Below are 12,872 nucleotides of genomic sequence, written 5' to 3' on the forward strand. Positions count from 1 at the left end.
CATTAGATATTGCGTGCAGTCCTGGATAACTAATTTCTGTTGCAGATTTTCTAAAGATGTTGGCTTTAATTACTAGTTAAACATCATCCATGTTTAGTTTTCTCCAACGCAGTCAGTCAGCGGGTTTTGCGTTCTGTTATTGTGTTCTTCTGCGGCTTCCGTAGTTCGTTGCACACTGAGAGCGCTTTGTGTGCTACAGTGGCGAAATATCTCGACAAATTTAGTTTACATTGCTTCAGTATAGATGTAAGTAATTTAGTTATCAAACGTATAGATTAATGAAGTGCGTTTTTAATTTTTCAGTAAACTCTTGTATAGCTAAAGCGCGCGTGCGTTTTTCTGCTGTTGTTGATGATTCTGTTTGTTTGTAAGAGTTGAGCGCTTGTACTCTGTATGTTTATACTTATATTTCCTCTTTTTTTCCTGAAGGTTGTGTGTTCGGCATGGCTAACGACAGGCTGAGGGCGTTAGAAGATGTGGAGAAGGAGATAGCTTTAGTGCTGCAGAGCGCAGGTGTGTGATACTTCATAAATGTATGCGTGGATTTACCCATACATTGCATTTTTGGCTATTGCTACAAATATACCTGTGCTACTTATGACTGCTTTTGTGCTCCAGGGTCACATTTATTCAGACACTGTGTCAAATTCTGGGATTTGTATTGTGATTGCATTGTCTTTAAATCATGACGAAAACGTATTAAATATGATAAATACATACAGAACTGACGTCCCTGCTGACGAAAAAAAGCTGAAGCTAAAACCAGCGCAAGATAATTTGCTACTAAAGTCCTAGACCAGCCAAGATGGTTTTAGCAGCTCTTTGAGACCAGCAAACTGGATAAAGTTAATTGATTTATGCTGTTTTACATTAAATTATGAGTTTTGTGACTGACATTACAGATACACACATTTAAACCTGATATTTACAGCTTTACAGTCATAATATTCCGCATTTTGTAAGTTTATTCAAGTACACAAATTGAACCATAATAATCTGTCTTTCAGGAACGATCGTGCTGGAGCTTTCTAAAGAAAAGGCCAATGCCAGTTTATTAGACCGACAGCTAAACCAGTTCCAGACCTCCATCAACAGAGTTGAGAGTGAACTGAGTGCACAGATCCGGTATCTGACACAGGTCTGTATGTGTGTTCACATCTATCTATTGTTCAATCTGTTGATCAATACTGTAAGGCTGTATACATGTATAAAACATAGAATTGAAGGAAACCTTTGACTACCTCTATGATGTGATGGACTAACATCCATTGATTGTTTTTGTTTTTTTTGAGTAAAGGTGGCAACAGGTCAGCCTCATGAGGGATCGACATACTCGGCCAGAAAGGACTGTCAGATGGCCCTAAACCGTGCAGAATATGCCCGCGTCAAACTGGGAGAGCTGGGACACACCTGCGAGATGATGCTTGATCCGCAGACATAAAGACTTATTAAATGGACTGTTGCATTGTAATATATGCCAGCTGACTTTATAAGTATCTACACGCATCAAACCTTTCTGAATACCATCTACAAGCCAACAACACTTTTTGTTCTTCATAATCTAAATAAATTTTGTTTGAAAAAAAACAACTCAGTGATTTAAATATCTCTCGTTGTAATATCACCTAAGCGTTTGTCTTATTTAGAAATGTTACATACTTCGTATTTCCTGTGATCACTTTTTTTTATAGATATGACAAAAGAACAATAATAAAAAAAATAATAATAATTTTTTTTTCACTAGAATTTTATTGAAGGGAACATAAGACTCTCTATTAACATATATTACGTTGTTCATCACAAATGTGATAATATCAAGTGTACAGCACAAAGGTTGCAGGGTGTACTTCAATAAAATCAGACATTTATATTACCACACACATTTTTAAATATTGAAATAATAATACAAAATCGAACATTCACACATTCTACATGAACATCATCAACTATCATATGGACTCAGTGTCTTTTAGGTTATTCATCAGAAGACAACTATTAAAGACCTTCTGCTTGTTTTGTTTATTTGTATCATAGGGAATGTGGAGCGAAGATCTGAATATTTCTGACAAAAAATGTAACACTTAACATGCATGTATCTGTGCATATATATATACTGTTTTACATGATTATTTAAACTTGTATTCATTATGCTATCAACATATCTAGTGTTTAGATTTTGACCTGAAGATGAACTGCCAAATATAGCCATTTAAGACAATTTAACAAAACAGACTGTCCTCCAAGATCACTGAGAAGTCTTTTAAAAATTAATAATTATGAACAATTGCTGCTGAATTTTAAATAGTTTGGGTTTATGTGACCATGTACTCCTGGCGCTTGTTAAGGCGAACCTGACACAGAGACACCGCGCCGACACCTACGTAGATGGCAGCAGCAATGAAGCAGTTGATGCCAACTTGGTTGTAGAGTCCATAAATGTTCTGCGGTGGACTCTTGCTGTTGAAAATAAAGTTCACAAGTAAACATCTGCATGTAGAAATGTCACAATTGGCAGTTCTCATTCGATATTACACACTAACGTAAAAAAAAAAGTGAAATCACAATCAACTACCCCTTTAAATATAGGGGATAGTAACTTACTCATCACGGATGTCTTCCTCAGTAAAAGGAACATCTTCGATCAGCACAGCAGATTTTGCACTGAAGAAAATTCCCAACATTGACTGGAAGAAAAGCATAATAATAGGATTTTTATCAATATTCAATATTGCGACATTAGGTGGAATTAATTATGGATATTGAAACCCAATGGATATCTATTAAAATACAGACACACAAAGAAAAATAACATTTTATAAAAATGTCAAGGTGGTAAAGAATAGCTATTTAGGCCTTTACATCCCATGACCTGCTGTTATATTCCTCATTTCAAGCTCCTGGTATATTCGGGAGATGAATACATGACTGAAAAAATATGTCTATGCACATTTATTATTTATGTAACGTTATGTTGTTTTCTATCAAAAAAAGATCTAAACACAGCAATATTTACTATTATTATACAGGTAGAATATCCCTGTCGTTGTAGCTACAGCTAGCAAGCAATGTCACGATGGTTAGGCTACGTTATAATCCTTACCAGCATAACGACACCCCAGATGCTTAACACGATCCCACAGGCGGCCAACTTCGGCCCACAGAATAAAAGGGACGGCATTGTATCCGAAATCGCCCACCGATTCTTCCTCTCACAACCAGGAAAAGGACGCTTACGTTACATCCAGTCGGGATGATGTATCTCTAGTCTTCTCTCGAGCCAATCGACGGGATGTACATCGGCAGCACTCGGGTGTGTTCGACTAGTTCCGGAAGCGCATTCGACAGTGCTCGGCTATTTTCGTAAGGATGTTGCGCAGATCGTGTGCAAGCATTTGATTGGCTACGCACTGACCAATCACACGCCTCATAGTCGAAGCGCATTGTACTCTGGGAAGTTTTAGTTCTAACTATTGTGTTCCGTTCATGCTGATTGTAGAGACTTTATATTAGATAGTTAATAAATATAACGATATTTTCCTACAAAGGGTCACTGGGTGACTGCAGCCGTCATTTTAAACCGGTTTGCTCGTTTTAGTTACTAAGCGCAGCTGACTGAGACTCGACTGGACTGTTGTTGTATTTCTGTCACCCCAGCATGACTTCAGCTTCCTCAAAGGTAAACATTTTCGTTGCTTTGCATTATACATATTCCTAAATAATTGATGATAAACCAAAAGCACCTATTGTGAATCAGGTGGGCGAGATCTTCTCGGCTGCAGGCGCTGCTTTCTCTAAACTGGGTGAACTGACCATGCAGCTGCATCCAGTGGCGGACTCGTCTCCTGCGGGGTAAGATGTGCTTTATGACCGCCTTTCCGCTCAAACTGCATCTTCTGCTGTGTTTCACATGTACCGTTGTTGTTTAAGTATAGTCGATATTGTATAACCGCCTCTGTCCTCCGCACTGCGCTTCTCTCAGAGCCAAATGGACCGACACGGAGATCGAGATGCTGCGCTCTGCAGTTCGCCGCTTCGGTGAAGATTTGAACAGCATCAGCTCCGTCATAAAAGAGCGGACAGTGTACGTGTTTCTGAAGCTGGAGCTTAGATAGAGTAATACTCATATATATGAAATGCTGTATATGTTATTATTATTATTATTATTATTATTATATTAATTAGTAAAATATTAAAATTATCAAACAATACATGTAATATAATCGAACTGTGTGGAATATAAAATGCATTTTTTTTTTCACATTTGTATTTTACATTGACATTCAGTGTAACAATAGCTTATATACCAAAACATCTTGTCAGGCAAATTTAGAATAAGAATGACATTAATAGGCTATTTTAAATCTTTTTTTTACATTTTTTTTTTTATTTTTATTTGAAGAATTCTGGTAATCAAACGTTGTCTGGTCCCCATTGACTTTGATAGTGTATCTTTTCCTACAATGGAAGTCAACGGGGACCAACAACTGTTTAGTTCTTCAAAATATTTTCTTTTGTGTTCAACATATTAGTAGTAAACATATACAGGTTAGGAATGACACGAGGGTGAGTAAATGATGACAGAATTTTTAAGGTGAATGGACATCTTCCCCTAATGCACCACAAAAAACCTTTGTCTCTATTTTTCCTTTGGTCTTGTAGTGCCCAGATTAAGACCACAGTGAAAAGGAAGATGTATGAAGACAGCAGGGTACCTCTCACTGCAGAGTCGCCTAAAAAAACCATGAAGAAGAGCACAGTGACGCTACCGCCGCCTCCGGCATCAGTCGCCCCGTCTGTTATCAATGTGCCGACCTCTCAGGTTGTGACATCTGGATTGCAGAGTTCTTCATCTTTACAGCCAGCAATAAAGAACCCTAAACCAGCAGGTGAATCCATTTCAATGAATAAGGCTAAATAATGAAACAAAATCCAAGCAGTGTGGTTCTATGTCTGTCAGTGCACTTACACAGTTTGGCTTTCTATTATCAGACGTGACTCTGAGTGCTCTGAATGACTCTGATGTGAACAGTGATTTGGTGGATATCGAGGGGCTTGGAGAGGGTTCCACTAAAAAACCAAACTTTGACCAAGGTGAGTCACATTTTGAATGCACTGAAGAATAGAACTTAAAAAAACAAAAACTCTTGTATCATTCAAAAATATTTTATGGTTGTGCATTCATTATGAAGCTGGAAAACAGGGTTTTTGCAGGTCTTAAAAAGTCTTGAATCACCCCTCCATAAATGAAGTAATGGCATTAAATCATAAAAATAATAATAATAAATGTATTGTTCTCTGTATTTTTGTCATGTTTTCCAAATATCTATACATCTTGAAAGCAATATACATTTAGGTAGTCTTGAAGTCTTGTTTTCTGAGTAATTGAACAAAATTAATTAAAATTACGCCTAAAGCAATTATAAATATCCAAATGTTTTCCATTTAAATGAAGTTGCTTTGTCTGAGCTCAGCAGCAGATGTTTGTTCTCGTTTTAATTGTATATTCAGTTCACTTTGATTTCACCGAAAACAAGATTTACTATCTTATTGCTTTTCATTGATTTAACAATCTATATATTTGCTCTGGAAAATATATTTGCTTTTACAAATACGTTGCAGAAGGTAAATAAAAGTAATTCAAGTCTATATTAAGTAATGGAAATCTGTTGGAAGGTTTTTTTTTTTTTCTTCTTTCAAAATGCTGATGCATACATATGCATATTATGTTTAGAGAACATATTGACGTATTGTTCCCTTTAATTTATTGCATACATTTTCTTTAATTGGTCTTAAATGTACCTTCATTAAACCTGCAGAAAACATTCATTGTAATTGCATGTAAAAGAGTGACTGTATTATTACACTTTTTATGCATTTCCTGTATTTTTCCTGTTTTATTCAAAATTGTTTCACAGATACTAATATCACAAATGACACGAAGGTGACTACTTGGTGACAGAATTTTCATTTTGGTGTAAATAAATGCTTAGGAAACCAAGTGCGTTGATAACACGTGTTACATTTTTCTCTTTTTTTTTCTGGCAGAGAGCTTGAATCTGGACTCCAGTCTTATAATGAACTCCAGTGATCTGCCTCTGCTGTCCCGCTGATCTTCACTTGTCAGTCGAAGTGACATTCAGGTCCCTCTACCACCTTTTCTGCTGTACTACATCGCCAACCATTCTCTATCAATGTCAGTGAAAACAACTGCATCCTTAGCTCTTATTATGCAGCAGGAATAGATAATGGAATTATGTTTTAGTGGTTCGTGTTGTGTGATCTGATCTGCCCACATCTGAAAAGGGTTTTACCGGACAGTGGTCAAACTACTTGTAAAAATACTTGCTTTTTTAATTATTAGGCCCTTTTGGCTGAAGTAAAGCTTTGTGAATTGAAGTGAGATGCTGCTTTTAATGAAAATGTGGCAGCACATCATCAAAAATAGTTTTAAGAAAACTGGACAATTTTCTTTCACTGCCACTGTATGTTAGGTGCAGCTTCTATTGTATGTATATATATGTTGTTTTTTACCATTACAGAATAATTGAACCGGTCATTTAAACATAAGACATGCCTGCTTAAATTTTATATGTATTAATTGTCCTGTCATACAATTTCTTAGCTCGGCAAAAAAAGACAGGAGACAAATCAATAAAATGAGTTTTTATTATGATCTTTTTCATAAGAATATATGGTATAATATACATTTTATGCTAAATGATATTTCTTGTCTGATAAATGGACATTCATCATGGGCGACTGAGAGGGAATAAATGTACTTTTGCTACCAATATGTCAAAAAAAATATCCATCTTTCACATAATTTTTTTTTTCTGGCTTCCAGAATGTATTTACAACTTGGAACAAAATCTATCGGCTTTGGCATTTCTTTACAAGGTTTTTCTTACGGTCACAATCCGTTTAGTTTCTTCACAACACACCTCTCAGTCATTTAAGGTGAACAAAGAAAGGACAAATCGTGATTCTCTCTCTATGACAAACAGAGCCTGTCATAGAAAGTGTATGGCAAATCTGAATAATAAATGACATGGTACTTATTCTACATTACACAAATGATTCAGAACAAACAGCTGTCAAGTCTTCCATTCAGGTTCTTGATTAAATACCTGGAACTGATTATCCCGATGAACTTGACGACATAATTCCAGCAACTTTAATGCGTATTGCACATTTGTAATCACTTTAAAAGACCCATAAACATTGGTATCAAACTTTGAAAGCTCAAGGACCCCAACAACTGGAAATTGCAAATGACAGTGCAAGTAACTTTGGAATTAAAACTCGTAAGGCATTATCACTGAATTAAAAACGAAGTGAGTAAAAATAAAAGGCAATGAGATTATATCGAGGAATGAGCTGTATTCCCCCAGATATATGAATATGGAAACAGAGGAACGGCTTCATATGTCTGATGTGCAACTTTAGAGACCGACAAGCTGCCGGTGCCCATACAATAAAGACTTTGGGAATCAAGAATTATGACGATGAAGTACATACCGCTACCAGAGCCTGTACACATTCATAAATAATGGAACATGCGCCACAATCAACATAATTAGCATAATGCTGTGAAGTATCATGGTAGATTTGCTTTGGAAGGGCTTCCAGTTCAATTAACTACAGCATGTCACTTGTTGGATAATACATTTTCTTATTCAAATCCATCCAGCTCTAACACAACAATCCAGAACTGCTGCTTTTACACAGAATTCAGATCGACTTCAAAGATCTGAAAATATTTCCCAAGTGAAAGGATTCAAACAATTCAAAAATTCTAAACGAGGCCCATGACAATAAAAGCAAATATGATCCCACTCATGTAACAGCAACACTGATATCTAACACTGTGCAAATAGTACAAGAGGAAGAGTATGATATCCACTGAAACCAGGTTTGATTTTGACACGGTGTCATTACTGAAAAGCGTCTTGCCTCAGACGGGATAATTTCTAAGGCTCTAGGTCAGTTTCCGATGTGGACTTTTAACTGAAAGTGCTTAGCGCCTACAACAACAACGGATTGTAGACGCGAGGTGAGACATCTAGTCTTTACAGTACATATTTTAAAGGACTATTCAACCACAAAACAAGACTTGCTGATAATTTTTTTCTCACCCTCAGGCCATCCAATATTTAGAAGAGATTGTTTCTTCATCGGAACAGATTTGGAGAAGTTTAGCATTAAATCACTTCTTCACCAGAGGTTCCTTTGCAGTGAATGGGTGCCGCCAGAATGAGAGTCCGAACAGCTGATAAAAACATCACAAGTTATCCACAACTCCAGCCCATCAATAAACATCGTTTAAAGCAAAAATCTGCTTGTTTTTAAGGAACAAAATCAATCTTTTAAGGCATTTTAACTTTATACCATTTCTTCTGGATTATTGTGATGTTTTAATCAGCTGTTAGGACTCTCAATCTGACGGCACCCATTCACTGCAGAGGATCCATGAAGAAACAGACTCATCTATACTGGATGGCCTGAGGCTGATTAAATTGTCAGCAAGTATGCATTTTTGAGTGAACTATTTCTTTAAGCGATAAGCGAATCCAAATATGGGAGATGCCTGAAAGCGCTGATATCGTTCCCAATGATTGAAAGAATATTTTTCAAAACTCAAAAAGTTCAGTCCAAGCTAAAAGCTGTATGGAAAAATAAACATATTTGCAGACATCAGACCCCTCGGATAAACGCAAGAGAGAAACACAGGATTAATACCTAACAAAATATTCGATTATTCACATATTTATACAAGAAGTTGACATCTATGGCCAACTGATTTTAATACTCTCTTTTCCTCAGTCCTTTTTTCTATGCATTCTGGACGTTTTACCAGACTGTTGGACCCTGTTAATGGAAGCTGAAGATGTACCAAAATACAAAAATGTTTTGCCACAACTCGAGGAAATGAAAAGGAGCAAAACTGGTCTCTTTTAAATCTGTACACTAAAGAAAGGATCTTTGTGTCAATATTCGTCAGGTTTCAACTACCTGAACACTTTCATTGCAAATGTGTTATTGCAGACACTATTTCATATATACAGCAAACTATTCTGTAGGCACCGAAGTTCCATAATTATTCACACATTACATAACCTGCAGCATCCATATTGTCATGTCAGATACATCCAGAAGATTTTGTCTTCTTATATTGCAGCTTGATGTCAAAGTAAGAACTAGTTCGAATTTCCTTCAGACGTGATTGAGCTGAAACACTCGATTCAAAGCACCAAATTAAAAGCAGGGAAACACAAAAGGGTCAGAACTGAGATTAGATTGAAGTTTGGTCTTCATTTTACAGCACCTTGCATCCAAAGCTCTACAAGGTGATGATGATCTGGTGAATACTGGGGTTAGATGCTGGGGTGGTGAGAGGTGAAGGGGGGCGGAGGGGAGAGGGACAGGGGGGTGGCCTGGGTGTTTGAACCAACAGGAGCAGTCCCAGAGGAAGAGTCCACTGGCTGGGAAACACTGTATGTATGAAGAGATTCATTAAGTGCTGAAGTAGATCAAATAATGGGGCATGAGATTCTGTTCGGATTATTATTTAAGCATCATGTAAGACTCACCTGACTGTGTAACTTGTTATGTGAGCAGGGTCTGTGACTCCAGCGACAAAGAGCTTTTTGGGCGGACCGTCCGATTCCACTCCACCTGAGTAGAGGAAATGGGGAAAACAAAAAACAGACAATGTAATATGACAACAAAATCACTGGAGAAACTGATTAAAAGATGGGCATTTTAATACTGGAACTGAATGATGCTGCCTGCAAAAAACAAACAGCATCACTAGTGTAGATTCACAAACTAGTTGATTCTTTTGAATAAATCAGACACTAAGTTTCTGATGACATGTCACATGACTTGAACCAAGAACCGTTACTATGTACTTATGAAACGCATTGCCAAAAAGTAACAATATAGAAAATGTATTCTTAGAATTACCCAACACTGCCATTCAAAAGGTCACTGATTTAAAAAATATATATATTTATATTTAGCAAGAATGCATTAAATTGATCAAAAAGGACAGTAAGAAATTTAAATAATTTTAGATTCTATTTCAAATAAATGCTGTTCTTTTCAACTTTCTATTCATCAAAGAATCCGAGGGGGAAAAATATATTTTATTTATTTATTTATTTTAACATTGATAATAATAAGAAATGTTTCTTCAGCACTAAATTAGAATGCATGTTAAAATGAGGGATAATGTGACATTCAGCTTTGCCATTCCATGAATCAATAACATTTTTATTTGAAATGGTTATATTTCAGAATATTACTGTTTTACTGCATTTCTGATCAAATAAATACATCTTAAAAAAAAAAAAAAAATGTTTTCTTCAAAAAAACATTAAAAAAAAAAACTTACCAGCCCTGAACTTCTGAATGGTTAGTACTTTACTTCATACAAAAAAGATTAATACCACTAAAATATAAAAGTGCTAGTAATAATAATTATTTCATTGTATTCATTAGGATTCCTATCCTTTCTGATAAGTTTCTTTTTCAAATGTATTTAATAAACAGGTTATAAATCATTACCTTTCCTTTTCAAAGGTGTAACTGATGGCCATCTCACTCCAGAGCTCACTGATCCTCTGTTCATTCAAAAGCAAATAAAAAATCTTTGTTCAGAAAAGATATTTGTGTCTCTGTCTATTTTGAAACAACTAAATATGAGACCAAATTGACATTTGAAGGCTATACATTCTAATACTGTAGTTGTATTCATTAACTCAGGCCTACCCTCGAAACCTTCGAGTTGGACTGGGTGAGGAATTAGGAGTGACACCGCTGTCCTGGGAATGGAAGCCCTGTATGGGACGCACAGAGTGAGGTGAATGACAAGAATGACAATGAATTGAAACTGATGACCTGCAACTCAAACAGAGAAATACCCACTGGAGACAGATGGTCATGCCAATGACCCACAGGAGGGAAGTGAACAGCAGGCGAGGCACTTAGATGAGAGAAAATCAAGTTAAAATAAGTGCATAATTTAATAACCATTTCATTTATTAACAATGTTGTGTTTAGTTACCTTAGCCTCTGTAAACTTCCCCTCAAAGTGAGCTCCATATTCTCAATCTGGACGACAAACATTGTTCAATAAAACATAATTTGACTGAATTTATGTTTCTTTAGATTAAAAAAAAAATGTCTATTAATAAACCTCTTCAAAAAACTACATTGGATTCTTTCTATGTCTTCATTTTAAAGTAAATGCAGGCAACAGGTACTCAACATACTGTTTAAAAGCCTCACAGAATCGATTCTTCAGTTCTCACCTGTCTCTTGTGTTCGGATCTCTCACAAGACAGCGAGAATGGGGACAGAGGAAGGGGCTGTAACGCAAATAAGTCATTTAATTTTATTCGAATTTTTTTATATAGAAAACTAAATTCCCAAAAACTGATTTTCATCAAACCATCTGAACACCCACCCGTGAGGGACAGCTCGGGTTCACAGAAACGCTGCTCCGACGATACCGAGCCGAACTATTCGAGCTGAATACTGTCGTCCCATCACTGCAGCACCAGCAAACAAGAGTTTATAATTTGAAAATGATGTTTATGGATTCAATTATTTATCTACATGATTCAGTAATGTGTATTGTTGTTTTAAATTAATTCACAAAGTAAAGAATTTTGGGTTGCAGCAGTTCCCTCACCTGACGTTCGTGATCATGGGGGCGCTGTTGGACCTTCGTAGGGCTCCTCCTGCGCCTGCGCACTGGTCCACCTCCATCCTCTCCATAGCTCGTCCTCTGGCAGCGGGACTACGCGACACTCACGGCCGACCTGAACGCGACCTGATGCGGCCTTACCCCCAAATCTCACCCGGCAAAAGCCCGACCAGCAGGCCTCACGCCAAAACACCCGATCCAATTTAGCTGAGTGGGCTGCTTTCCAGTGTCTATCGCATTTTGTTGAATTTTTTTAACGAAATAGCGTCAGCTGGATAGACTAATTTAAAGAACAGCTGTGAGCACGAGCCACAGCTGGTTTATCGGATCGCACACAAACTTAGTATAAACTCATCAGGTTGATTTCGTCGGCGTAAACATGAAGCAAATACAAGTATTTCTGTACATTAAAGAGACTTTTCGTATTCAGTCCACAAGTTAGGTATATTCAGCACTATTTTCAATGCAAAGCCACCAACTCGACAAGGTCCTTTGGCTTTTTAATCCAATCCAACTTATCCGAGCAGAGCAAATAAAACATCGAAAAGCAAAAACAGCACATAAGCGATTTAATACGGATCAAAGTGGACAAAAAATAAGCTTTCAGGTCTTTTCTGTAAAATGTCGCGATAAAGGTGAAGCCTTCTGTCACGGCTTATTTTTTTCAAGTTTACCTGCTAACGTTAGTTTGTAAAGCATTCGGAAAAATGACATAACACCATCCCGATCAAACATGTGATCTTCTGCTCTGTCGGTGAAGGCATCCTTAGCTGAAAGTGTCTTCTGGTACTGTCTGTAACACGGGATACACTAAAAGTTTTCGGTCATTTCTTAATTTAGAAAATAAAACATATTTCCCGCAACCAAATAGAGATTGTGCATCCCATTGTACAACAGCGCCTCGCTCTGGTAGACAAGAGAACTGCACAGAGATAAAGCACTGCTGAAGAGAGGCGAGTATGTGGCGTGCAACTATTTACTGCGTATTCTTTTGCCAATTATTCTGGCCTTAATGCATGATAGAGTTTGCTTTTGATATGGATCTTATTAAACGAAAAGGTAATGCGATTAATGAAAGAAGAAACGCAAATATTTAAGGTTATTTCCATTGAGGATTTATCCTCAAGTGTCACCTTGGGTACATGACAGTCATACTAAA

General features: G+C 36.8%; 4 protein-coding genes across 4 annotated transcripts; 2 read left to right on the plus strand and 2 right to left on the minus strand.

The window, feature by feature from the left end:
- Positions 1–96: 96 nt before the first annotated feature.
- Positions 97–1,729, plus strand: med11 (mediator complex subunit 11). The gene is made up of 4 exons (XM_052566805.1): positions 97–246; positions 430–513; positions 1,008–1,138; positions 1,298–1,729. Exons 2-4 carry the CDS (start codon positions 444–446, stop codon positions 1,439–1,441), a joined length of 345 nt encoding a protein of 114 aa, XP_052422765.1. The 5' UTR covers positions 97–246; positions 430–443; the 3' UTR covers positions 1,442–1,729.
- On the minus strand, positions 1,730–3,326 carry rnasekb (ribonuclease, RNase K b). The gene is made up of 3 exons (XM_052566806.1): positions 3,101–3,326; positions 2,602–2,684; positions 1,730–2,457 (listed from the first exon to the last, which is right to left on the minus strand). Exons 1-3 carry the CDS (start codon positions 3,176–3,178, stop codon positions 2,313–2,315), a joined length of 306 nt encoding a protein of 101 aa, XP_052422766.1. The 5' UTR covers positions 3,179–3,326; the 3' UTR covers positions 1,730–2,312.
- A 96-nt stretch (positions 3,327–3,422) lies between these two features.
- Positions 3,423–6,673, plus strand: cb10h17orf49 (chromosome B10 C17orf49 homolog). Its single transcript, XM_052566804.1, has 6 exons — positions 3,423–3,676; positions 3,755–3,849; positions 3,980–4,081; positions 4,660–4,886; positions 4,990–5,091; positions 6,046–6,673. Exons 1-6 carry the CDS (start codon positions 3,656–3,658, stop codon positions 6,108–6,110), a joined length of 612 nt encoding a protein of 203 aa, XP_052422764.1. The 5' UTR covers positions 3,423–3,655; the 3' UTR covers positions 6,111–6,673.
- LOC127966018 (PPP2R1A-PPP2R2A-interacting phosphatase regulator 1) lies at positions 6,649–12,615 on the minus strand. Its single transcript, XM_052566802.1, has 9 exons — positions 11,699–12,615; positions 11,471–11,555; positions 11,316–11,372; positions 11,069–11,115; positions 10,930–10,987; positions 10,774–10,841; positions 10,570–10,625; positions 9,591–9,675; positions 6,649–9,492 (listed from the first exon to the last, which is right to left on the minus strand). The coding sequence occupies exons 1-9, from the start codon at positions 11,782–11,784 to the stop codon at positions 9,375–9,377; spliced, it is 660 nt and encodes a 219-aa protein (XP_052422762.1). The 5' UTR covers positions 11,785–12,615; the 3' UTR covers positions 6,649–9,374.
- Between the last annotated feature and the right edge of the window lie 257 nt (positions 12,616–12,872).

This window comes from Carassius gibelio, chromosome B10 (assembly GCF_023724105.1).
Source record: "Carassius gibelio isolate Cgi1373 ecotype wild population from Czech Republic chromosome B10, carGib1.2-hapl.c, whole genome shotgun sequence".
NCBI lineage: Eukaryota > Metazoa > Chordata > Actinopteri > Cypriniformes > Cyprinidae > Carassius > Carassius gibelio.

Excerpts from the sequence above, each read along its gene's own strand:
- LOC127966018 (XM_052566802.1), bottom strand. The coding sequence starts at position 11,784 with ATGGAGAGGATGGAGGTGGACCAGTGCGCAGGCGCAGGAGGAGCCCTA. Across the intron at positions 11,373-11,470 it reads ACCCGAGCTGTCCCTCACGG|CCCCTTCCTCTGTCCCCATT; the intron begins GTGGGTGTTCAG and ends TTTGCGTTACAG. Across the intron at positions 9,493-9,590 it reads ATAACAAGTTACACAGTCAG|TGTTTCCCAGCCAGTGGACT; the intron begins GTGAGTCTTACA and ends TCATACATACAG.
- cb10h17orf49 (XM_052566804.1), top strand. The coding sequence starts at position 3,656 with ATGACTTCAGCTTCCTCAAAG. Across the intron at positions 3,850-3,979 it reads GCGGACTCGTCTCCTGCGGG|AGCCAAATGGACCGACACGG; the intron begins GTAAGATGTGCT and ends CGCTTCTCTCAG. Across the intron at positions 4,887-4,989 it reads AAAGAACCCTAAACCAGCAG|ACGTGACTCTGAGTGCTCTG; the intron begins GTGAATCCATTT and ends TTCTATTATCAG.
- rnasekb (XM_052566806.1), bottom strand. The coding sequence starts at position 3,178 with ATGCCGTCCCTTTTATTCTGTGGGCCGAAGTTGGCCGCCTGTGGGATC. Across the intron at positions 2,685-3,100 it reads TCTGGGGTGTCGTTATGCTG|TCAATGTTGGGAATTTTCTT; the intron begins GTAAGGATTATA and ends CTTTTCTTCCAG. Across the intron at positions 2,458-2,601 it reads GAGGAAGACATCCGTGATGA|CAAGAGTCCACCGCAGAACA; the intron begins GTAAGTTACTAT and ends TATTTTCAACAG.
- med11 (XM_052566805.1), top strand. The coding sequence starts at position 444 with ATGGCTAACGACAGGCTGAGGGCGTTAGAAGATGTGGAGAAGGAGATA. Across the intron at positions 514-1,007 it reads TTTAGTGCTGCAGAGCGCAG|GAACGATCGTGCTGGAGCTT; the intron begins GTGTGTGATACT and ends TCTGTCTTTCAG. Across the intron at positions 1,139-1,297 it reads AGATCCGGTATCTGACACAG|GTGGCAACAGGTCAGCCTCA; the intron begins GTCTGTATGTGT and ends TTTTGAGTAAAG.